Source organism: Chiloscyllium plagiosum, chromosome 34 (genome assembly GCF_004010195.1).
Source record: "Chiloscyllium plagiosum isolate BGI_BamShark_2017 chromosome 34, ASM401019v2, whole genome shotgun sequence".
In the NCBI taxonomy this organism is placed as follows: Eukaryota; Metazoa; Chordata; class Chondrichthyes; order Orectolobiformes; family Hemiscylliidae; genus Chiloscyllium; species Chiloscyllium plagiosum.
Window position 1 is genome coordinate 31,840,103 of NC_057743.1, and position 27,788 is coordinate 31,867,890.

The following is a 27,788-nucleotide window of genomic DNA, read 5'->3' on the forward strand; positions in this document are numbered from 1 at the left end:
AGAAACTTGTTCACCCAGAGAGTGGTGGCTGTGTGGAATGCTCTTCCCCAGAGGGCAGTGGAGGCCCAGTCTCTGGGTTCATTTAAGAAAGAGTTGGGTAGAGCTCTCAAGGATAGTGGAATCAAGGGTTATGGAGATAAGGCAGGAACAGGATACTGATTAAGGATGATCAGCCATGATCATATTGAATGGTAATGTAGGCTCGAAGGGCAGAATGGCCTACTGCTGCACCTATTGTCTATTGTCTATAACAACAGTGGCTGAACTTCAAAGTAACTAATTAAATGAAGCAATTTGGAAGATTTCACAACATATAAAAATGAGGGACAGGAAAAGACTAACTGGTCAGTTAAACTTTTCAAACCTCTTGATACCTTCAGCAACTTGACTGAATATTTCCTGACAATACAAGATTCTACTTTATGAAGTGACTTATTATGAAATAGTTAGTCAGAACCATACTGAAAATCCAGGTAATCAATGTCTATCACCTACCTTCACCCAGAACTGAGTAAGTTCTGTAAAAATTCAATTAACTTTATAGTAAGAGCCCCATATCTTTTATAATAATTATAATGGGCATCTCTTAGGATTCTATAAACATCACCACAATGACAGATGTCAGCTGACAGCCCTCTAGTTTCCTGGCTCTGATCTAAGTCCTTTGTTAAATAATTGAACTCTTAGGCCCTCTTGAACAGAACTGATCTTAACTCTATTGAGTTCTTGAACACATGGAAAAAAGGTTCATACAGAGTCTGCCTCTCTTCCCAGATAGATGTAATTTCAGACTAGAGGTCATTTCTATTTTGAGATTTGCTATTTTATCCAAGATAGTATTTCTATTTTAATATTGATACTGCTATTTAATAGAGGGCATCTTGCAGGTGGAACATGAACTATGATAAAGCACCATATAAATGCAAGTCTTTTAAATCCAAGAAAATATTACAAATGAACTGAAAGAACATTTTTGTTGCAATTTCTCAATCACAAAAGCATATAAGAAAAAATCATTGGTCTCAATGCATGGCAGAACCCTCGAAGGAATCAATACATCACAAAATGCTGTGAGGCTGTCAAACAAATTGATACATTCTCAGCTGGTGACATAGATGTGCCAGAATTATTATCATGATAATCCCCCTCATCTATCATCCTGTCTTTACAACACTGAAACTTCACAGTGAGTCACTGTGATTCCATTAGCAGTCCCATTTCAGCCTCTCTAGTTCCTAAATTCCAAAGTAGCTTCAGGCAACTGATATCAGTAGTGCTGAAACAAGGTGTGAAATAAACAATAATATTCAACATTAATTCTGCCTTGCATACTCTCAGCCATAAATATCCAAGGTAACTGAGTGTTTCATTAACAAGTTATTTACAACCAAGCACACTATTAAGTCATACACACGAGCAAGGATCCAAATTTAATGTCCAGCTCACACTGAATCCTAAGAGATGCCCATTATAATTATTATAAAAGATATGGGGCTCTTACTATAAAGCTAATTGAATTTGTACAGAACTTACTCAGTTCTGGGTGAAGGTAGGTGATAGACATTGATTACCTGGATTTTCAGTATGGTTCTGACTAACTATTTCATAATAAGTTACTTCATAAAGTAGAATCTTGTATTGTCAGGAAATATTCAGTCAAGTTGCTGAAGGTATCAAGAGGTTTGAAAAGTTTAACTTACCAGTTAGTCTTTTCCTGTCCCTCATTTTTATATGTTGTGAAATCTTCCAAATTGCTTCATTTAATTAGTTACTTTGAAGTTCAGCCACTGTTGTTATAGACAATAGACAATAGGTGCAGAAGTAGGCCATTTGTTATGTCGACAAATACAGTGCTCCTGAGCTTGGGAGCAGACAGAAAACAACCTGTGTTTCTGCTTCAGATTGACACAGTGACATCCTATGGTTAAGTGTGGACATCAGATGAAGACAGTGCCTATATTATCTGTGATGCTGTCTGCAACTGAATATTCTGACAATTGAACAAGTAAAAGAACTATTCACTAAAAATAATACATTTAAGACTATTAGGGAGTTGAGTGTTCTGTTCCAAATGGTGAAACACCACTCTCAACTCATTAAAGTTGGTATCTTTAATATCTGCCATATAAAAAAATTAAATTAAGCCTTTTTAATCAGTAACTGGTCTCTTTAAATCTGTGATCAAATCAATCATTTTATCCCCTGTCAAAGTGACACAGCCACTTTAAAGTTATTGGCTGGTATTCACGGTGGTTTCCTACCAGCAATGGTTTTTGCAGCACCGATTTCACTGAACCATGGAGAGTGGTATAAAATATTACTAATATTGCTTCAACTAGAAATATTAAGAATATTCCAACAGAATATTACACATGAACACCCCATGTTAGTCATCTTGCACTTCCTGAATTTAAAAGAAAAATCACCACAAATCTAAACAAGAACATTTCCTGTGCTCAGTTCAGCATTTCTGGAACCAATTAAATTGAAATATTATCTGAATTATTCCACAATTCATTGCAGCCAAACCTCGATTGGAATACGGACATTGCTGGTTCCTGTCTGGGTAAAAATAACTTTTTAATGCTTCATCTTATTAAGCATTTGTTAACGAACAGGAATGTCTGCAACTTGCTGGCATGGTTTGCGAGTTAAATTGCCTCCTGTGAAGATCTTGACAGGAAAAGTTTAAGAAGTTCATGTGATTGAAGAGTTCCAAATCTGAAGGAGGACTAATCTTTGGACATGCAAACAATCTGTAAACTACACCATTCCAAATAGTAAAACTTCACCACTTCAGAATGGGGTCTGGAATCCTCTGCCTGAGAGGTTGGGAGAAGCATATTCAGCAGTAACTTCCAAAAGAGAAGTGGATGCATACTTGAAAAGTAAAAATTGCAGTGCTTTGTGTGCAAAAGGCAATGCATTGTAAATCATTGGATAGTTCCAAAGGATAGACATTGGTACAAGTAGATTGTATTGTTTTCTCTCTGCTTTACAATGCCATGTTTTAATAATGTAAAATGGAGAACTGCAAATGTTGCAATTCGGTGGTGAAATCAGAAGATCCTGGACAAATCGCAACAGGGAATGCCAGCACCTCAAACTGAAAGAGATACTAGTATTTCAGATTTAAACTGCTCAATGAAATTGAAGAGACCCTCAGTTTGAAACAACCAGCTGTATTTGTCCATCAGATATTCATACAACTGTTGCATGTTTCTAAAACATTTGTTTTATGTTTCATTGTACTATGTTAACTCTTTTTTTAAAAAATCCTCTTGTAGTTTTATCTGCAATGACAAGGTAATACTCCTATCCCTTCTATCTTAGAAATTTATGGGCTCAAGCCTTAAACTCGAGACTTGGGCACACAATTCAGGACGACAAGATCATTGAAAAGGAAAGTTCCACTCATACAGTTATTCACAGCACAGAAAGAGACCATTATCAGGTGACAACTTTCAGATATGACAGCAGACAAAGAGGATCACCTTCTTTGGTAGACACAAAAGATCTTCTGGCAATTTTTCAAAGAAGAGCAGAGGACTTCTTGGTATAATGGCCAATATTTATCCCTGAACCAGATTACATGTTGTGTATAAAGACTGTCATCACTGGCATTTACACTTCACAAAGTCACACCATCTCCTGCAGAAAGCAGGTAAGGACAAGATAAATAAATAACCAATGCAAAGATTGCCTATCTGGGTAGGAGTGCAGGTTCATAGCTCCTTGAAAGTAGAGTTGCAGGTAGATAGGATCGTGAAGGCGGCATTTGGTATGCTTTCCTTTATTGGTCAGAGTACTGAGTACAGGAGTTGGGAGGTCATGTTGTGGCTGTACAGGACATTGGTTAGGCCACTTTTGGAGTATTGCATGCAATTCTAGTCTTCTTCCTATCGGAAGAATGTTGTGAAATTTGAAAGGGTTCAGAAAAGATTTACAAGGATGTTGCCAGGGTTGGAGGATTTGAGCTATACGGAGTGATTGAATAGGCTAAGGCTGTTTTCCCTGGAGCGCTGGAGGCTGAGGGGTGACCTTATAGAGGTCTATAAAATCATGAGGGTCATGGATAGGATAAATAGACAAAGGCTCTTCCCTGGGGTTGGGGGAGTCCAGAACTCGAGGGCATAGGTTTAGGGTGAGAGGGGAAAGGGATGAAAGAGACTGAAGGGGCAACTTTTTCACACAGAAGGTGGTACGTGTATGGAATGAGCTGCCTGAGGAAGTGGTGGAGACTAGTACAATTGCAACATTTAAAAGTCATCCGGAGGGATATATGAATAGGAAGGGTTTGGAGGGATATGGGCCGGGTGCTGGAAGGTGGGACTAGATTGGGATATCTGGTCGGCATGGACGAGTTGGACCGAAGGGTCTGTTTCTGTACTGTACATCTCTATGACTATGGGTAAGGGTAAAAACCTGGTAGAGCGCTTTATGAAGCAAACTGAAACATTAGGAGTGACAGCTGAAATTCAGTTCACTGTTACAGCATTTTCTTGGAGAAATATTAAAATTAAGTATTAACTTTCTTGTTTGGGAAAGATTAATGTAAAATGTTTAAAAATAATGCATTTCTAAAATGATGTTCAAACCAAAAATGGTTCAAGACTGTAAACAAATGGATCTCAACAACTATTTTAACAAGCCACAGGGTTGTATAGTCCGTTATTAAATGAACTAGAAATCGTTTCTGCCAAAATAATTTCTGGAATCATTCAATATTTCCAACGTCTTGATAATAAAACATTTCAAGTAGTTTCACAGGATTGTTATCAAACAAAATTTGCAACCAAGTTGCAGAAGGAGATATTGGACTTCTAAGCACATGAAGATTCTCCCAACCTGATGTTTCCACACTTCTTTTTCTAGGAGCTTCCAAACCCAACTATCACAGAAATACAGAACACAGTATCCCTCATGGAAACATAGACAAGCAGACAGAGTTAAAGGAAGACAGGACAGACAACATTTTACAGCACGAGCTGATGTATGATAAGTTTAAACATCAAATCGTTTGTGTGTGTGTTAGCAAAAAGGATGAGTGGATGATTGAGTGGGTGAGATGGGTAGATGGATAGATGGGAAAGTGAACAGGCGCAAAGGTGAGTGAGAGCATAGATGGGGGATGAATGAGCAGGTTAATAGTTAGGTGATATGGATAGCTAAATAAGCTGATGAGTTGGTCAGGAAGGTGAGTGGGAGGTGGGCAGATGGATGCAGTGAAGAAGTAAGTGGTTAGATGGATGAGGTAGTGATTGGGTAGTCAAGTTGGGGTGATAGTAGGGTCCGATCATGGTGGTTGATGGGGAGATAGTGAGGTCAAGGTAGTCGATGGTTCTGTCTGGGGATGGGGGGGTGGGCGGTGTGGGGTTGGCAGTTGACGTGGCTAGTGTAGTCAGGTTGAGGGTATTAGTTGATCAGGTTAGGTGAGCAACTGGACTTAATTGAGACAGGGGTCAGTTCTAGAATTAGACAATGTTTTAATCTGCTTTACATTTCCTTGAGTGACTACTGAGGTAAGCTGGATGAAACTGTTTCAATTCTCTTGTCTCTGTGAAGGCTAGTACGATTGCAATTTTAAAAGGCATTTGGATGGGTGTATGAATGGGAAGGCTTTGGAGGGGTATGGGCTTGGTGCTGGCAGGTGGGACTAGATTGGGTTGTGACATCTGGTTGGCATGGACGAGTTGAACCAAAGGGTCTGTTTCTGTGTTGTACATCTCTATGACTCTATGGTTCAGAGATGTTTGCAAAATGTCACAGGAAACAGGGGATTTTGTTTTAAAATACTGACTATGAAGTAAATATGTTTAATAGAGCATTACATTCTTCTGTGGTTTGGTTCCCCTGTTGCTGGAAGTGGTGTGAGAAATTGTTGTTCAAATGTTGTTGGAATGTGCTTGAAAGTTTTGATTTTGAAGCAACACTTAAAGGCAAAGCTACACAAATTAAACAGGCAGTGGTATTTATAATTTGTGGATTAGATGCAATCCACTTCATGGAAAAAATGCTTACATTATAATATGACAGAGCCAATGGAGATACTCTTAGAGTCATTGAGTCAAAGAGATATACAGCATGGAAACAGACCCTATGGACCAACTCATCCATGCCGACCAGCACCTGGCTCATATCCCACCAAACCCTTCCTATTCATATACCCATCTAGATGCCTTTTAAATGTTGCAATTGTACCAGCCTTCACCACTCCCTCTGGCAGTTCATTCCATACATATACCACCTTCTGCTTGAAAATGCTGCCCCTTAGGTCTCTTTTATATTTTTCCGCTGTCACCCTAAACCTATGCCCTCGAGTTCTGGACTCCCCCACCCAGGGAAAAGACCTTTATCTATTTACCCTATTCATTCCCTTCATGATTTTATAAACCTCTATAAGGTCACCCCTCAGCCTCCGATGCTCCAGGGAAAACAGCTCTCGCCTGATAAGCCTCTCCCTATAGCTCAAATCCTTCAGTCCAGGCAACATCCTTGTAAATCTTTTCTGAACTCTTTCAAGCTTCACCAACATCCTTCCGATAGGAAGGAAACCAGAATTGCACACAATATTCCAAAAGTGGCCTAACCCATGTCTAGTACAGCTGCAACATGACCTCCCAACTCCTGTACTCAACACTCTGACCAATAAAGGAAAGCATACTAAATGCCTTCTTCATTATCCTATCTACCTGCAACTCCACTTTCAAAGAACTATGAACCTGCACTCAAAAGTCTCTTTGTTCAACAACACTCCCCAGGACCTTACCATTAAATGTATAAGTCCTGCTAAGATTTGCTTTCCCAAAATGCAACACCTCACATTTATCGAAAATAAACTCCATCTACCACTCCTTAGCCCATTGGTCCATCTGATCAAGATCCCATTGTAATCTGAGGTAACCTTCTTCGCTGTCCACTACACCTCCAATTTTGGTGTCATCTGCAAACTTACTAACTATACCTCTTATGCTCACATCCAAATCATTTTAAAAAATGACAAAAGGTAGTGGACCCAGCACCCATCCTTGTGGCACTCCACTGGTCACAGGCCTCCAGTGTGAAAACAACCCTCCACCACCACCCTCTGTCTTCTACCTTCGATCCAGTTCTGTATCCAAATGGCTAGTTCTTCCTGTACTCTGTGAGATCTAACCTTGCTAATCAGTCTCCCATGGGGAACCTTGTTGAACGCCTTACTGAAGTCCATATAGATCACGTCCACCACTCTGCCCTCATCAATCCTCTTTGTTACTTCTTCAAAAAACTCAATCAAGTTCGTGAGACATGATTTCCTATGCACAAAGCCATGTTGACTATCCCTAATCTGTCCTTGCCTTTCCAAATACTCTTGTGGGAAGAATTGTGAAAGTTGCAAGAGTCGTACCTTTCTGAATTTTCTGGTGAAAGTTTATTGCGTCGACCGATGCAGTCACAATGTTGGTCTTGCAATGACGAGCTGCCACGATACCGGCTACTTCATCCATCAATTTCATAGTGACACCTGTAAGGAAAGACCCTTTTAAATAGGAACATACAAACAGAAGTAGGTCACTCAACTTGTCAAGCCCCCTCTGCACTTTAATGTAAGCATGGCTGATGAAACACTTCAATGCCTTTTACCCACATAATTCCTACAACCCTTTATGGCACTGGGAGTCAAAAAGATGTCAATCACTAAGTTAAAAATACTTAAAGATTGAGCTTCCACAGCCCTGCGGGGTAGAGAATTCTACAGATTCATAATTCTACTCATCTCAGTCATAAATCTCCCCTTACTTTTAAATCGTGGTTCTAAACTTCCCAAATAGGGAAACACCTTACCAGCATCTACCCTACCTATCCATTGAAGATTTTTTTTTTAGGTTTCAATAAGATCACCTCTCATTCTTTGAAACTCGAAAGAATACAGACCCAGCTTGCACAACCTCTCTTCATTGGGAAGTCCCATCATCCCAGTGAACCTTTGTTATATTCCCTCCATGGCAATAATATCATTCCTGAGAAAAAGAGACCACAGTCCTGAAGACAACACTCCAGACCCAATTTAACCAAGCTCTCTGAACTCAAATCATCTGCCAAAAAAGCCATCATTCTATTAATCTTTCTAAAAGCTTGCTGCACCTGCATGCTAGCCTTCGGTGACTTACTAACAAGTATACCCGGGTTCTTTAATACATCTACACTTTCCAATCTCTCACAGTATAAGAATAAATTGTACATCTGTTCCTCCTACCAAGATGAATAAGCTCTCAATGTCTGCATTACATTCTATCTGCAATGTTCCTGCCTACTCACTAAGCCTGTCCACAGTCTCCTGATCTGTTTTAAACTTCTTCAGCAGCACATCCATGCTTAACTTTATACCATCTGCAAATTTGGAAATATTACATTTGGTCCCCAAGTCCAAATCATTGATATCTATTGTGAACAGGTAGTGCCCAAGTATTGATCCTTGTGGAACTCACTAATCATGATCTGCCAATACACGAACGATCCAGTTACGTCTACTTATTTTCTGTCATTTAGCCAATCCTTAATCATGCCAGTATATTACCTCCAATCCCATGTGCTTCAACTTTGCAGTGGATTTTATCAAAAGGCTTCTGAAAATCCAAGTCCTTTTATGTTTCTTTATGAATTTTTATTAGTACCATCCTCAAAGAAATTCCAAAAAGTTTCCCAAACACAAGTTTCCATTCATAGAACATGCTGACTATGCCCAACCAGATCATTTTTTTTCTGCATTTCCATTTAATACATCCTTTATGATAGATTCCAGCATTTTCCCTGCTACTGATATAAGGCTAATGGGTCTGTTGCTCTATTTTCTTTCGTTCTTTTTTTTTAATTTGTGAGGTAATATTTGCTAGCTTCCAGTCTACCTTGCAGTTTTGGAAAGTGATCACCATTGCATTGACTACACCTATAGCCACTTACTTCAATGTTCTGGGATGTAAACTATCAGGTCCTGGGGACTTATCAACTGTCAGCAGCATTAAAGTCCCCAGTACAACCTTCATAGAAATACTATTTTCCTTCAACTCCCCATGCTCCATAGTCACTTGGATTTCTAATTCTGGGACATATTTTGTATAATGCTCAGTGAAAACAGATACAAAGTAATTATTTAGTGTCTCTGCAATGTCTTTATTTCCCGTTATAAATTTTCTTGACTCTGCCTGCAGTTGACACATTTTTGCCTCACCCAAATATTTCTGATAACATATATGTGGAAATTTTTAGTTCATACTTTTAATTTTTTATTCTGCTAGATTGTATTCATTACATTCAAATAATGTACACAGTATAAACAAATGAACAAACATTTGACTTTAAAATTTATTTATCACTATTTAAAGACATTCAGTAGATCCTTCCTGCCATTTAACTCAATATCCCTCACTATTCCACTTTCTGTCCTTCTTAGTGCGCTTCCATAGCTGATCCAATTGCAAGTTTTGAACTTCCACTGATTCACTTGCTACCTTCCTGACCAATTTGCACATTGCCTTTTTTCCCAAACAAAGTAGCAGTGAACAGAGAGCGAGGGAGGGAGATATGGTGAGTGGAACAGCAAATGGAATGGCAAACAGGGCTGTATGCAGGCCGATAAGTAAATCACTGAATGGCACAGTAACAAGGGGAATGCCATGAAACAATTATATCATCAATATCCATGTCTTGTTCCAGCGTGCAGCAATTTGTTTAAGTACATTAGCAGGTGATACAATGGTGGTGGAAACAAAAACATTTGAACAAAATAACAGATAACGGACCACAAGTTTAATGATAGACTTACACCATCTTTCAAAACTTCACCATGTCCTAAGTGCTTGATAGTTAATGAAGTAGTTTTGAAGTGTTGCTACCGTTGTAAATGTTAGAAAAGAAACATCCAAATGTTACATTGCAAGGTATAATAAACAGCAATCTAACAATAACCAGATTTTTATTTTGATCTAGTTTAGATACTTAACAGGACATTAGTTAGGACTCTCCTGTTCGTCTTCAAAATTATTCCACCTAAGAGTTTAGACAGTATTTCCACTTGGTCTCAGTACTTCATTGGATTGTACGCCTAGACACTGCACTCGAGTATGTGGAGTGGAATTTGAATCTACAATCTTCTGACTCATATGTAAGGTGCCATTGAGCCATGACTCTCTCTCCCATTAAGCCATGGTCAATGAGGTAAGTTAAGACAAATGCCCTCCTTCAATACACTGTTCCTGTGCTTTTATATGGACCACTGTTCCTTATGATGCATACAGTCTCATGCTTAAATCATATTTTTTGCCAGTATGCTTGGTAAATACAATCCAATACATCAGCAGATAATTCTCTTGTAAGCATGCGTTATAAAAGTTCTCCCATTCAATCCATAGATGCTCTCTGAACTACATGGAACTTCATTTACTTTAGAAAACAATTTCCTATATATTGTTTTCACCAAGGGAAGTGGAATATTTTCCACCAAGAACCTTGCATCCACACCAAACACTCGAATGTCAGTTTCAACACACTCTGATGATGAATAAAGTTCCCATTACTGTGCTGCCACAATGTATCCAAGTGCTATGCTCAACTCTCACCGCACACTTGTAAAGGTTTGCTCCCTGCATATGGCACCTTACCTCTTATGTGTGAGATGACTGTGATGAAATTTTAAGAGTTATGTGATTAATTCTTAATGTTATTTGTTGTGAGTTTGGATTTCTGTTTTTTTTTGAGTTAATAACCAGTGCATGTTGTGTTTCCGAAGTTAAGAACTGACTTGAAAGCATTTCCGTATGATGGAAAATTCTTCTAAGAACAGATTTTGAAGCCTAGCTTTAAAGTGAATGGGGTTTGTCCACTAATGGACTATTTTACTTTAGATTATTTACAACCTAGGTAAATAATGGGGCTTCAAGATTTGGTAGAGAGTTCAGAAATTGGGCATTTCTTCATGATTAAAGGAAACGCCTAAAGGTGAGAGACTTTTAGTTTCACTTTTGACTTTGAATTGGGCATTCTTGGGAAGTTCCTTGGAATGGGATGGGTATGTAGAAAAGTGCTCCTAAGAAGGGAAGGATATATAGTGAACAAAATTCCCTTAGCATGAAATGTTAGTGCTGGTCCCAGATCAGTCATGTTGGGTTAAAACCCTGAAGAGGTTCCCTAAAGCTGAATAGTGAAGTTCAGTTGTATGATAGCTCCAGTAAGACGCTCTCTTTTGTTGTTCCAGATGAAAAGTTGAAATCACAAATGATTTAAACCTATTGATACGTTAGATACCACAGATACTGGTATGAGTATTGCACGAGTTGCATGCTTTGAAAATTACAGAATAGCTGCTTTATTTCATTTCAATTTATAAAAGAGTGTTTTGGGATTAATGAGATTATACTTCTATTGTGTACTTAATATCTCGGAGTTTGTATTATAAATAGATAATTTGGATTATTCTATGCTATATTAATTTCTTTTGTAATAAACCTTTGTTTTGTTGTTCATCTGCAGTATTGCATGTTTAGTTTTAAGTGAGGGATGAATTTGTTACAACCAAAACAAATAAAAATATGGTCTGTCAAGCCAGATTTCTGACTGGGATCTGACTTTCCAGTAATAACATCAACTGGAATTTTAACATGACCAATTTAATCACACATTTCAAATTCTGTGGCAGTTTCAAGTTGCAATCCACAGCAGGGGGCACTGAGCTAAGATTGCCAAAATTCATTTTATGTAGGGCACTTACAGCCAAGAAACAGATTTCCAGTGTGACCTCAGATACCAGAAGCAGTCTTCATTAATTTTACAGTGACTGATTTTTAGATTGAGTTCTAACTGCTGGCTGGTAAAAAGTTGTCAAGACAGATAAAACTCATGCTACCATGTCTGGTGGCACAGCATGGACTGGACTAATAAATTTATAAATTTTGTTTGTTAGGGTTAAGTTCTTCATTAATGGGGCACTTTCTTTGGTTCTTGTCTTAGTCATGGTATAATGATACTATGGTAGGCTGCAGTGTTGTTATGAAAATAATATCATAATGGGCCATTTCAAGTTGCCAAACTAACAAATCATGAAGTTCAGTCTGTTTCTAGCACTCTAATATACAACTAAATTTAACTCAAACAGGCAAAATATGATAAAAGTGAAATTCTGAGGATGCTGGAAATGTGAAATAAAAAACAACACTGCTGGTGAAAGTTGGCAGGTCTGGCAACATCTGTAGATAAAGAAACAGAGTTAGTGCTTTGAGTGCAATGTGACTTTTTCAGAACCATAGCAGAAGAATATGAGTTATGGGAACTTGAAATGTTAACCTGCTTTCTCTCTCCACAGATGCCGCTGGACGTGCTGAATTCCTCCAGCACTTTTTGTTTTCATTTCAGGCAAGAGATGGTGGTTGCCTTCAGATAAGAATTTAAGACTTTAATGAAGTTGGAGAAGGATATTTCATACCAATCATGTAACATGAGCTATCCGTGAATATTTATGAATCATCTGCACCTGCTGCCAATTCTCCAATGTAATAGGGAATCCTTCTGATTTAGGAACAGCACAGTTGGGAACATTTGCGTGCAATATCATGAATCAGGAGCTATCACAGCTAATCCAGGACTCTCAATGCTGACTTTCATGTAAAAGTGTTGCCATAAATCTACTAGCCATCCTTCTAAATGAGAAATTTGAAGTATTGAAAGAACACTGCTATTCATGCCTGTATTCTTCTAGTTCCCATTTAAAAAATGAATGGCTTCTGAAATTGCAGCATGAAAGACTCTATAGCCTGACCAGAGACTATGTGATATGACAAACTATGTATCTACATCTTGTGTTCAAGTTAATAGAAAGGATAAAGCATGAAAAGAAGTTGTAGATAGTGTTATAATTGATGGCTTAAATTGTAACCCTATTCCATTTGTAATGATAGACAGATCTATCAGTGTGGCCGCGCTGGTAAGGCACATTGATTCATGGCTCAATGTGGAATTAACCGAAATTAAGTATGTACAGGGATATCTTTTTGTCATTTCACTTTACTTGAGTGCTAAGTTGAAAACAGACTTCTTAGAGCACTGATGTGTAAATGCCCTGTGTCTTCCTGAACATCTTTCAACTGGGAGGAAAGGAAGCAGGTTGGCAAGTATATAGGCTACTATAGTGATTGGAAGCAGGACCAGATAGATCTCATGGAGTATGAGATTCCTGACTGGAACTGTTAACCTGGGCCGCTCAGGGAGTCCTAGCTGCCAGATATAAACGGCAGTCTTAGAGACTCTCACTACTCTAGAGACTGGCTCTGAGCTGGCTGGTCAGAGTCCATATACGGTGCACGTGCAAATAAAGGGTGACTTGGTGTTGGGATATTGGCTTCTGTGGAGATATTTCAGCAGTACGTAATCATTGAACTGCGTGGTGTAAAAAGGAGAAAAGTGTGCTCTGTAAAACTTTGGTAAATGGATTTATGGCTGATGCCTTTTAAACTGCTATATCAATATATTATTACATCAAGATTTGTTATTTGACTAAGTAAATGTATCTATTTTCTTTAAACTTACTCCCTCCAACTCCAACTTAGTTTTATTCTAAAAGATGCCAGGAGACACCTCCTGCTGCGAGACCATATGTTATAAACTCCACTTAGTGAGAGAGCAGTCAACCTACAGACTTCTCCAAGTCCCTGAGTGCAGCTGGGAGAGAAAAGGTCACCTCAACATGGCTGAATTTGACTGACAGATGTAGACCTTTCTGTGCAGCCTTGAATAGTTGTAAGATTTTGTGTTAGACTTTCTTTATGCTGATTATCAAAAGCCATTGCTGCAGTATGTCAATGCAACACTCCAGATGTCTTATAGCAGATGTCACATTTCACATGTTGCGTTTTATTCCAGGTGAAAAATAACTTTAAAACGTTGCCTGCTTCTGACCTGTAATTCCGAACTTCACCTGAAAACTGACAAGCACAGTCCAATATCCAAACTTCTGACAAAAACTAGTAAACTCTTAATTACCTAAAAAAAGGCTAATAACTTAACAATTACGTCCTCCTGTTTTGAATACACACCTTAGTAAAATAACACAATATATTTGACATAGTATATGACTGCTAAATGAATTATCCTTCATGGCAACTGTAACTGGCAAATCTGCTTGAACATATAAGCCTAAATCTTTGGATGTCCATACTACAATCTTAAGTCTGTGCTGTGCATAAGAACTCTGCTGAAGCCCTCAGGTGCGCACACGCTTGAGAAGTTTAAACTTCTGATGGACTGATTTCCATTCCATGGGACCCTTCCAAATGTTTCTGACCTTGACTTCACTTAGAACCTTGGGCTGACATGTGGGTCTTACCTGGGTTTTTAAATTTCAAGTGTTGTGAGGAGAAAGTGAGGACTGCAGATGCTGGAGATCAGAGCTGAAAATGTGTTGCTGGAAAAGCGCAGCAGGTCAGGCAGCATCCAAGGAACAGGAGAATCGACGTTTCGGGCATAAGCAGAATATGTGATCTAGCTCAGGGATTAGCCACATAATGGAACTGAGCATAACAACCAATTACTTCCCACCACCTCCAATCAGTACCCTAAACTCAATTCTCTTTATCAACACTCTTGACATGACCACTCTCCCATCCTGATCATCCACGTGACCAAGCCCAATTATCCTCACAACCAACTCCCCACTCAATCTCACCCAACTACCCATTGAATCTGATCCAACTAAGCATGGCTGACCATGCAACTTGATCAGGTCACCACGTCAAAACAAAACTGTCCCTGATCTGATCAGACTACTCACCTGAAACCAACCCAACTATCCATCGAACCCAGCTGCCCCTGCAACCTGACTGTACCCCAAGCAACTAAATTCCAAACTGACTACCCATCCTCCCACCCACTCACTCATCCCTAAAGCATTCATTTAAAGACCTAACACTTTTAAAAACTTAGCAGAATAAGAAATAACGGTGCTGTCAAAAATGGGAAGCGTCCTCTCCTTCCTTTTGCGCTTGCTGGGCTTCCCCAGACAGGTTAGGCTTTTCTACTTCAGCTGGCATTAGAAGCCCTGACTGAAAACAGGCAGTTCCTTTGGGACTTAGAAAACTTGTTGCATTTAGTACTGCCACTGACTAGAATGAGAGCACCATAAAAACTCTTCATCCAGCATATATCTATCATATTGCAGACTTGCCACTTCACAATGCCACGTTATTTTATATAGATGCAAACAATTTTACAAGAAGTGAAAGAAATGCAATCATTTCATACTGGATTCTTGTGACCTGGAGCCAGGAATATACAAGCTGCTAAAAATGTTCTCTCACTAAGGTCAGGAACTTACATTTAGCACCCATCATCTAAATTTACCCTTTTGCTCCACTTGCTTTTGGGAAATACTTGAACCATGATATGAAAAGGACAGGCACGGTTAAGCACACCCCTAACTTTGTAGCTAAAAATCATAGCTATGCTCAATGTCAGCAAGATGACATGACTTAAAAATATCTTTTTTGAACAAAACTTAGTCTCTAAAATGCTGTTCCTCATTACTGTGACAAGATCGGTGAAGAGATCTCTCTGAAATACCACCATTTCCTATTACAATGTTTTACATTAGATGACGTGAAAATTGCTCTGCTTCAATTAAATTTGTTGTAATAATCTCAGTGCACTCGAGTAACATTTTATTGTTTTCAATAAATTTGCATAGGTCTATAAAAGAAATATTTTTCTGTTAATTCCCAATTAATGCCTGGAGTGTTGAAACAGACCAGTGCTCATTTTAGCTGTTTTTCCAACAATATGTTATTGGGTTTGAAGTCTTATCCCAAGACTGAAAGTATTGTATGCTAATCCAATAATCAAAATGGGTCTCCAATTGGCAAAAGGACCAAAGATGACATAAGGAAAAACAAATTTATACAAACTGTTGTTGTGGCCAGGAAATACACTGCGCAAAAGGTTGGCTGAAGCAGATTCAACAATAACTTTGAAAAAAGAATTAGGTAAATTAGGTAAAAGGGAGCATTTGCAAGACCACGGGGAAAGAGCAGGAAAGCAAAACTGTTTGGATAACTCTTTCAAGTAGCTGGCTGGGGCACAATGGACCAAATAACATTCTGTTTGATTTAGCACCAATCTCATCATGAATCCTTCAATTACCAAAGTTTACTTCTAAAATCTGAACATTATCAGTCAATTGAGTCTTAATTAAGAAGATAAGGTGTAGGGTCCCAGTTCAGACATCAAATCACTACAAAGGTTGAAAAAGGTAGGCACAGAGTCAAGGAAATCAAGAAGTATTGGCTATCAATAAATTGGGAAATACTACAGCTGCTGGAAATCTGAAATCAAGAAACAAAAAAATGTTGTTCATGCATACATCTAATCAATATTCATTAAAAAAATGTTGTGTTTAAATGCAGACCCTTCAGCAGAACAAACTAAAATATCTGACAGCATTTTAATAGGGTTGGAGTAGAGAAGAATGAATGTAAAAGAAACAAAGATGCTTCAATCACACAGAGGAGTCAATTAACATATAGAGGGATATTAAATGAAAGCACAAAATGTGCAATCTTTAAGAAACCATCCAAATAAAATCTGAGGAAGTAGAATAAGTGGAACAAGAGAAAAATAATCTAAAACCAGGAAGTCCAGAATGAAGTCAGAACATACCGAGAAAAGTAGTACGTCAACTAGTCCAACATATAGATTAAAACAAACCTGAATAGGTGGGAGGCAACACCCCAATAGTGTGTTACAACTGGGAGGTTAACTTGGATTTTAACAGTTCACTCCAGCAGGCCAGCAAAATCTGCTTTAAACAGAGGTTGTAACTAAGATCTGAAAAAGACACATTCAGACCAGAAACCTGCACTGTATGTAGTAACAAGAAAATATGTTCTTGAAGTTTGTATTGAACATGGTTGAAATAAGTTAGATGGGAAGTACATTTGTTGAAAGGATGGCAGATGTATCAAACTTTACCCAAAGGCTCCTTTAACAGTTTTATATTTGGAAGTGATGGCCCAGTGTGCAAAGGAATATGTAAAAGAAGTTAACGTACAGATCTATTGAAGAGCTTTGTCGTGTTTTTGAGATGAAGATGGCACGGTAGTTCAGTGGTTAGCACCGCTGCCTCACAGTGCCAGGGACCCAGAGTTGATTCCCGCTACGGGCGACTGACTGTGTGGAGTTTGCACATTCTCCCTGCGCCTACGTGGGTTTCATCCCGGTGCTCGGTTTCCTCCCACAATCCAAAGATGTACAGGTTAGGTGGATTGGCCATGCTAACCTTGCCCATACTATTGAGGGATATGTAGGTTAGGTGCATTAGTCTGGGGTAAATGTAGAACAGCAAGGAAATGGGTCTGGGTGGGTTACTCTTCAGAGGGTCGGTGTGGACTTGCTGGACCAAAGGGCCTGTTTTCACACTGTAGGGATTCTATATCATTCATTCTAATTGAGGTCAGAATGCAACAGGATTTTAAAAAATGTTGAGCTCTGGGGAGGTCATGTTCACAACCATAGATTGAATGGGATGTCCACTTCCAAGTGAATACCATAGGTTCCATTTTCAACTTCTCACTTCACCACAGGCCAAATTTGGTGAAAATTTCCTTTGCTATGTTGACAGATAACAAAAGAAAATGGCACCAACAATTCTGGGATTGAAGTTGCTGAAACCTTATGTATTAGCAATGGAACCTCCCAGGTTGTCTGCAGGCATTCCAGGAAACTATGGTGTGACTTACACTATTCTGTAAGAGATAGGGTCAGCACATTTCAAAAGGATCTAGATAAACATGTGAAGGAGAAAGAAATTGAAAGGTTTGTTGACAAGGTGAGGAAAGGAGGTTCTTGCAAAATGCAAACATTGACCAGTTGGGTTAAATATCCTGCCTCTCTAGCTGAAAATGTGTTGCGCAGCATAAGCCCTTCTTCAGTTTCAGGCATATGCCCGAAATGTCGATTCTCCTGTTCCTTGGATGCTGCCTGACCTGCTGCGCTTTGCCAGCAACACATTTTCAGTTCTGATCTCCAGCATCTGCAGCCCTTCACTTTCTCCTCTGTGTAATTCTAAGCAATTCTGCTATACTTCTGTGCTCCTGCACAGAGACCTTTGCCACAAAATGTGGGCATTTAATTCTCATACTTCTGGATTCCTCCCCACACCCCTTAAAGCCAATGTCAAGATCAGGTTTGCTGAATTTACGTCATTGGAAACATCTTAGCTATATTGATCATTATGGAGTGCTGTTCGGCATTGAATCACTAAAGTATTCAATCTTTCAGCATTTTTGACAGAGTTTTCACGAAGTTTCCATTAAGTAAAATCCTGCATCTAATACATTGAAGGAGGGATATACTTAAAATGCAGCTATTTTGGAACAACCAGAGGGACTGTACTAATTCATTTAAAAAAACCAAGTCTACTAATGGGAAATACAAGGATTTCTTTATGTTGTCCAGCGAATCTTCTTTCATATCAGTCCAACTCATCAGAAAAAAAAACAAATCCTTTTCATCTTTGTTGGACACACAGTTTGTGAATAACTACCCCCAGCCAGCAGTCAATAAAGCACCTGGCAAACTATAACCCCAGGTTACGTCAATACCACAACTCATAACGGCACACAAACCAACAGCCACGCTCAGACAACAACTCACCAGAACGAAGGACCCGATACCCAACATGAGCAAAACTAAAATAGTGCACAAAATACCATGCAAGGACTGCACAAAACACTATATAGGACAAACAGGAAGACAGCTAACAATCCGCATACATGAACATCAACTAGCCACGAAACGACACGACCAGCTATCCTTAGTAGCCACACACGCAGACAACAAGCAACATGAATTCGACTGGGACAACACTACTATCATAGGGCAAGCCAGACAGAGAACAGCCAGGGAATTCCTAGAGGCATGGCATTCATCCACAAACTCCATCAACAAACACATCGACCTGGACCCAATATACCAACCACTACAGCGGACAGCTGAAACTGACAACCGGAAGCGGCAGGGACAGACCACTATAAACACCAGAGGAAACATCAAAGAAGCCCTTCGCAGGAGGCTCCCAAGCACTGATGATGTCGCCTAGCCAGGGGACGAAACGTTTGCAACAAAAACTTCCAGCTTGGCGAACAGAACCACAACATACCACAACCATGTTTGAGATATGTTGGGAGTGAAATAAACCAGTATTGTATGGAAGTGTAAGATGAGTATATTTAGAGATGCCAGCCTTCAATCTTTCGCCATCAAACTGGTCTCACTGACGGTCTGGAATTTGCAGCTGCAGTGTTGTCAAAACTGTCAGCATTTGCCATCATTATTGTATAAGGTAAAGGTAAAGGTAAAATGACCACTGTCCTACAGGACCATAGGGCTACTCTTTCAGTGCAAAGAGATGACCAGTCATGGTTTAACTTGAAGGTCACCACACCTCAGGTGAGGGGAGAGATTGAGAAGGAGGGTTTTCATGGTAATCTCAGCCAGAATGAATGCATGCTGTTGGCATCACTACAGACAGCAACTCTGCCATCTGCACATTTGCAATTAAGTGTAGAAATGCAGATGTTGCTGGCAGTGCTTTACTTCTATAGGGTACGTACAGGTACAATCAACATGGGATAAGTTATTTGAAACAAACTTCAAATTTTAACAAATATTTTCACTATAAAACCCATAGTAAAATTGTGCTTGTTGAATGAAATTTTACTGAACACTTAATAATGCTCATAATTACTGCTGAACAAGCCCTCTAGCCCTGTGAAACTAATTTTAGAAAGTCAGTGTCTTAACATTTTTCTGCGATACAAATTACATTGGTTTTTAAATATTAAAACATTCTTTTTTTTGAAGCTTGTCCATGTTACTTGTTTTTACTGTATGTGAAATGAGAAAATAAGTGAATGATTAATCAGTACTTATTATTTCCAATTTTGCTGACTATAAAAATTCCTCAAACTGTTTAATTACTCAGAAAACTACATTGCTCCTGCATGCCATCGATCCCTAATTAAATTGCTATCAAAACAGGGAAAATCAATAGTACTGAGCGTGCTAAATTTTTGTTCCTCCAAGGTCAGCAAAACTGTCGTTGTTTTTGCTGTTACTCTCAAAATCTAGGCCAATGTCCTAACTATGTTTGGAATAAAGCAACTGGCTACTTCCTGATGAGACATAATTCCAGAAGTGAAGTTAATCAGACACAGGATATACAGCACAGAGTAGCTCTCAACAGTGTCCCTATGCACAATGCTATTATTAAGCTTGAGAATTCACTACAAAATAATCATTGTTTAAGACATCAAAACATAAAACCTCCATTAATTGCTCATCTCTTTTACTGTTGCTATCTTTACTAGTGTTAGCCTTGGCTCATCAGGTACTTGCCTTTAAGTCACAAGGTTCCAAATTCAACTGAATTGAGCTCAAGTACAAAAATCAAAGCTGACACTCCAATACAGTGCTGAGAGAATGCTACACTGTCAGAATTATGGCCTTCTGGGTGAAATGTTGAATCAAGGCCCCATCATTTTGCTTGCACAGATATAACATATCCCATGGCATTATTTTGAACAGGAGTAGGGGAATTAGCCTAGATAACTGGCCTATAATTATTTCTCCAATCAGAATTTGAAAACAGAAATTGTTTGAATAGATCAGCAAGTCTGCCAGCATCTGTGGGCAGAAATCGAGAGTTAGTGTTTTGAGTCAAGTGACCCTTCCTCAGATCCCCTTTCCACAGATGCTGCCAGACCTGCTGAGCTATTTCAGCAATTTCTGTTTTTGTTTCTGATTTACAGCATCTGCAGTTCTTTCGGTTGGAAAACAGATCACCGGTCTTTATCACATTGCTCCTGGCTGGTGTTGGTTGTGTACTTATTCATTACTACACTTCATACGTTAATTCATCGACCACATTTCTGAAGTAGTTAATTGGCAGTAAAGTGCTTTGAGACATCCAGTAGTAATGGAAAGTGCTTACAGAAATATAACTTTTTTCCTTTTTGATGTGAAATCATTAAAAGAGATGCTGCTCTGCTGTGTATTTTGCCTCAGAACCATGTACATGTATTAGTAATGGGCTATGCTGCTCTCAAGCTGCTGTTATTCTTGCTGCAATGATTTTTAGTTAATTTTCTAGTAAACCATGGATTCAACATTGGAGAGTCAGGGAGTGCAACAGCCTTATATAGCTAGATTTTGCTTAAATACAAATATTATATGCTGTTATTAATTAACAGTGCACCACGGAGTGACAACATAAATCAGGAATTATTAGAAAATTGCCAGCTGATATGTGCCATCTCCTTTAAGCTTTCCAAAAAGAGCATTTTGCATGAAATGTTCCTCTAAATTTTTGACAATGCTGAGCATATTAGTTAACCACTAAATTAATTACATAATGTTACATCTAATCATATTTAACGTAACTAGACTTTTAATAATGTGAAATTGTTCATTAGATTAGATTCCTTACAGTGTGGAAATAGGCCATTCGGCTCAACAAGTCCACACTGACTCTCCAAAGAGTAACCCACCCAGACTCATTCCCCTACCCTATATTTACCCTTGACTAATGCACCTCGCACTATGGGCAATTTAGCATGGCCAATTCACTTGATCTGCACATCTTTGGACTGTGTGAAGAAACCCACACAGTTACGGAGACAATATGCAAACGCCACACAGACACTCGGCTCTGTGGCCTGAGGCGGGAATCAAACCCGGGTCCCTGGTGCTGTGAGGCAGCAGTGCTAAACCACTGAGAGTCACCATGATTGTCGCCATGAATGTAAACAATAGTAAGTTTTCTCCACTGGTTTCTGAAATTTTAATGAAATTTAAAAATGTCAAAATGAAAACCAAAAAAAAGTCTTATCTTTCCTCATCTGTCCCTTTGTTTCTTTTAACCCAATCTTCCTTGTCAAACTCTATTTCTTTTTATCTGATTTGAGAATTAATTCATCTGCTCTCAATCATCTTCCTTCTCTTCAGTTCGTCTGATTACTTCTAGACCCTTAAACATCACTGAGTGTAGGGATAACAATTTCAAAATATTTCACTCGTGTCTTAGATGCCCTCACCTTCATTGCACCATTTCCAGCTCAATTTTAGCAACTTTATGGATATAAGATTTTAAAATCTAAACATCCAGTGAACAACATCTGTACCGTGTCTTTTGTCATCAATGTTTTAATTACATAGAATTTTGTAATTTTAAGCATTGTGGGACTGGGGATGGAGGAGGAAAATGTATTAAAACATTGAGATCACAGGGCTGTTAAAAAAGGAGTTACACCATTTGGGAGACAATACTTCCAATCCAATGTTACATGTGCCCCTATGAAATGATTATTATTGCTCAAATTATTTAATACATGCTTTACAAAGTATCAAAGTGTAGATGTGATTTTTTTTCATTTTAAAATTGTACCTCCATCCCCTCTATGCACCCTCGCTTGCCATAACAAGTCTCAAATTTCAAGACGGTAGAGTTTATGAAGATGGGATGGCTACAATCTCAGAAGGTTGAGGCAATTAATTTAATCTGAAAACAAAAAATGCTGGAAATCACCGTTAGACAGCCAAGGTTTTTTCCCCCACTTTTGATTAAGGAAAATACCCATAACTGTGGAGAAACAATTTTTAGTGTTAGTTTGCACAATTTGAATTAATCTGGATGTGAAAAGTTTCTCCTGAGAAAAGGTTATGGTTTATGCCTGTTAAGAAAGAGGCTATATCAATGTAGGGAGCTTAGTTTAAAAGTTCCAGAGCAAGGAAGTGTTTGCTTTAAAAGTCTGAAGGGGTTATGTGAAGCTGAGAAAGTTTAAGCTCAATTATATGGCGAAACAAGGAAGAAACCATCAGATTCTCATAATCATAAATTGAAGCCATGGCTAAGTCAAACTTTATGTGGTTTGGATCAGGAAATTCTCCACTGTGTTTGAGGACTGCTAGGAATCATGAGATTATATTTTACAGTGTGTTTCAAAATTTTTGAACTTGGTTTATTCCATTTTATCTTAATTTCTTTTTTAAAAATTTGTTCACAAGTTGTGGAAGCCAGTGACTAGGCTGATGATTTATTCTTCTTCTCGAATTGCCTAGAGAACAATCCAGAGTCAACCACATTGCTTTGCGTCTGGAGTCATGTATAGGCCAGACATAAGGACCGCAGATGTCCTGCTCTAATTGACTTTAGAGAACCAGTATTTTTTATGACAATCAACAGTAGTTGCATAATTGCCATTAGGCCACCTCTTTATTCCAGTTTTTTAGTGAATCCAAATTTTATCATGGTGGGATTCAAACTCATATCCTTGGAACATTAACCTGAGGCACTGGATTACTAGCCCAGTGATATTATCACTCAGCATCTGCGAAAAAAACTGTCTTGTTTTATCGGGTAAATCAAATCTGTAACACTGCATGTTTGTGTTTCAGGGATATATCACCTTATTAAAACAAAATTTTAAAAATCTACCACACCAAATTTCAAACTGGGATCTGACTTGTCCAGTAAAAACATCAGTTGGGATCATAACATCAGGTATGCAGGCCGTAGATCCCAATGACTGGTGGATCTTATCGAAAACATGTCCTTTTGACAATTCACAGTGGGCAACACGCTGATCTTGTTCAACCATGTCATGCTTGCAAATCTCAGAACATCATGCCCATCATTAAATAAAGTCATAGAGATGTACAGCACGGAAACAGACCCTTCAGTCCAACTCGTCAATGCCTACCAGATACCCTAACCTAATCTAGTCCCACCTGCTAGCACTTGGTCCATATCCCTCTATACCCTTCCTATTCATACACCTGTCCAGATATTTTGTAAGTGTTGTAATTGTACCAGCCTCTGCCACTTCCTCTGGCAGTTCATTCCATACACGTACCACCCTCTGAGTGAAAAAGTTGCCCCTTAGTTCCCTTTTACATCTTTCCCCTCTCACCCTAAACCTTTACCCTCAACTTCTGGACTCCCGCACCCCAGGGGAAAGACCTTGTCTATTTACCTCATCCATCCCCCTCATAATTTTATAAATCTCTAAGATAATCCTGACTGTGTCAAAAATTGCACCAAAAACCAATTTAAAATTATTCGTTGGACTTTCAGTGTGATGTATTTGTGTGTACTGGAGTGTAATATACTGATACAAAGGATCCAGTTCTAAGTGGGGAAAAAGAAACTTATCTGTACATTACCCACTTTTTTCATTGAGAAAAAAGGTCACAAAGACTTATATCCTCTGCTACGTTTGTCATGGCAATGCCTTAAACAATAAGAGTCTAATTGCACTGTTGGATTTCTTTTTCAGCTGACTAGGATTGACACTCATCTGTTCCTGTTGCATCTCCATGCCAACCATGATCCAGCCAATCAGATGTTACCTTTCTAAGTTTGGTTTCGTGTGTATCATGTCCTGATGAGTAAAAGACAAAAAGCTTCAAGATTGGCTTCAAGATCTTCAGCCTCACATTTGTGCATTGACAGAGAACTTGGCTTTCCATTGAAGAAAAAGTCGATAAAATGGTAAATATCGACAACACAGCAAACCTCGTTAAAGCATTGCTGTCAGAAGCTCTAGCTTTGCTTTAAACACTTTGTGAGAAGTGCTCACTGATCTTTGACATTTTAATTAAGAACTTTAGCGATGGTTCCATTAATCATGAATGGAACATCATCCATTTATAATCTTTGCACAATTTGTGTCTTTTTATTCAAGTTTAATTCTGCATATTCCAGCAAGTTCTGAGAACAGTAGTGACCACAGATTAGTCCATGCATGCACTGCTGCGTCAGGCTTATTACATATCTCATGTTTCATTGAGTTTTACATGGATCAGGTACACTACATTAGAAATAGCAACGAGAGAACCAAGTCTCTTTCTGAGTAATCCAGATTTCTCCTTCACAATCAAATCTCACCTATAACTTGCACAAGTTCCTACTCTCATATTATGGACATAATTCTCCTATCTGAGCGTGTCTGTTCCCCACATTGTCTTCATGGCTACAATTTGGCCCACTTCACCTCCTCTGTCATCATCAATCACTGACAATCATTCCATCTACTCCTACATAGGAGGTATGTGTTGCATACACCACAATCTACATAAAAAAATCACACTTGAGGGGACATTTTCCACTGTATCTTGGATAAAGGTGCAGTCAAACTGATGAATATATACCCACTTTGCTCCATGCAACAGTCTGGGTGAGAATAACATTCCAGATAGCCCTGGAATATAAATTCACATCCCTCAGGTCAGGAATCATCTGGCAAATGACTGACCTATGCTGTATTGTTAACCAAAATGATTTCAAAGTGTGTTTATCTGTCCAATGAATTTGAATATTTATGACAAATTGGAAGTTTATTATCTCACTTTGGGGGAGGATGGAGGTGTCCGCTGTGGAAGATACATATTATATTTAAACACACCTAATGGCTCATATCTATTGTAATGTTTCCCTTGATACAATGCAGCTAATAATCTTGATATTAATACTGTGCAATACTTAATCCTTGCTGGGATTAAAGTATGAAGAAAGATCATATTAAGAAAGCTTTGCTGGTCAAGTAAAATAAGAACATAATACAGGTCCACAGTCCTTTATCTGAAACGCTCGGGACCAGCTGGTTTTCAGAATTCGGAATTTTTCTAATTTCAGAATAAGTGACAGTTTGACGGTGATATTTAAAAAAAATCTTACCAAGCAGCAGGCTCACTGTGAGTAAGGGCCCTGAGACAGAATTGAAGTCTGCCAGTGCTGGGCCACGCCCACACACATCACATCTGCGTGACATGCATTAACTGGGTAACGGGGTTGGATTAACTATTTGCATGCCAAACAACCTTGTCAATGAGAAAGATTTCATGAAGAAACCTTCGGATTTCGGAGCTTTTCGAATTTCAGGATTTCGGATAAAGGGTTGTCGACCTGTACGACTATTTTATTTTATATACTTTCCTATGTTAGCAAAATGAGAACAGAGCAACAGTTTAACCCAATATAAACATACAAATTAGGATCAGAAATAGGCCATTCAGCCTCTTACGTCTGCTCCACTATTCAATAAAATCATGACTGATCTGTTTTCATTCCACATTCCCACCCATTCCCACTAACCTTTGATTCTCTTGCTTAACAAGAATCTATTTATTTTAAAAATGTTTAATAATGCTGCCTCCACCGTCTTTTGAAACAGAGTTCCAAAATCATCGAGCATCTAAGAAGAAAATACTTTCTCTCCATTTCTCTCCTAAATGCATGCCCCCTAATTCTAGATTCACGCACATGGAAAATATCATTTCCACATACACCGTTACTTGTATATAAGTTTCACATTTGAGGATGTCATATATTGCAACCAAGCCACCCCTCACGCTTCTAAATTCCAGTGGAAACAAGTCCTCAATAATCAACCCACACATAACAGCAATCAATTTAGTAATTCCTGTCTGAACTGCCTCCAATGCAATACATCATTCCTTCAATAAAAAGACCAAAACTGTACACAGTAATTCAGATGTGGTCTCACTAAGGTCCTGTATAACTGAAGCTAAATACCCCTACCTTATGTACAATTCTTATTATAATAAAGGATAGTATTTTATTAGGGGAGAAAGTGAGGTCTGCAGATGCTGGAGATCAGAGCTGAAAATGTGTTGCTGGAGAAGCGCAGCAGGTCAGGCAGCATCCAGGGAACAGGAGAATCGACGTTTCTCCTGTTCCCTGGATGCTGCATAGTATTTTATTAGCCTTCTTAATTACTTGCTGCACTTGCATTTTAACCTTTTGTGACTCATTCACTGGAACACCTAGATGCCTTTGCACCTTGGAATTCTGCAGTTGTTCTACATTTAAGTAGTATTCTGCTTTATCATTCTTTCTGTCAAAGAATGTTGCTGATGTTATTCTCCCTCTGCCAGATTTCTGCCTACTTACCCAATTTGGTTTGCAAGCTGCCTATACCCTCTTCACAACATACTTTCCTACCTATTTTTATCTCTGGCAAATTTAGCTACTATGCCTACAATTACCATTGACTGATGCTCTTTCAAGTTATTTCACTTGAGCTGCTTTCTGGGGTTTTACCTTGTTTCTTAGCTGATGTCCTTTGCTGAATGTCTCCTTTACAGTGTTGTGGCACCTGTGCAAACTCCGCCTGTTTCTCTTTACAGCTAAAATCCTGACTATAAGTGCTAACCTGAACTTATTTTTGTCTTGATAAGTCTCACTGACCATTTAGGTGTCTTATGTCACCAAACATTGGGAGTTTCAAGTCGCTATAAATATCTAAATTCAGCTTCAACACCGAACGTCAATGTATTTACAATTTGTAGAAATGGTTTTCATTTTCATAAATATACTTGTTCGCACAATAGCTACAAGACTTTGAATAGTTATTTACATTGGCCACCACTTAACTGTAGTACTGAGGAATTGCTGCAATGCCAGAGTACCATTTTTTAGGAGGAGACATTAAACTGAGATCTTTGGGTGGTACGGTGGCTCAGTGGTTAGTACTGCTGCCTCACAGCGACAAAGACCTGGGTTTGATTCGAACCTGGGGCAACTGTCTGTGTGGAGTTTGCACATTCTCCCTGTCTCTATTTGGGTCTCTCTGGGTACTCCAGTTTCTTCCTGCACTCGAGTGATGTACAGCTTAGGTGGATTGGCTGTGCTAAAATGCCTATCATGTCCAGGAATGTACAGGCTAGGTGGATTAGAAATGGGAAATGCAGGG

At 38.8% G+C, this 27,788-nt stretch overlaps 1 protein-coding gene across 4 annotated transcripts in view; it reads right to left on the bottom strand.

The window, feature by feature from the left end:
• The window catches only part of acot7 (acyl-CoA thioesterase 7), a 273,093-nt gene that overhangs the window by 76,807 nt on the left and 168,498 nt on the right, over positions 1-27,788 (bottom strand). For all 4 annotated transcript variants that reach the window (XM_043676080.1, XM_043676081.1, XM_043676083.1 and 1 more), the window contains one exon: positions 7,388-7,504. In XM_043676080.1, coding sequence (XP_043532015.1) covers positions 7,388-7,504 — 117 coding nt within the window. The remainder of the gene's footprint in view (positions 1-7,387; positions 7,505-27,788) is intronic.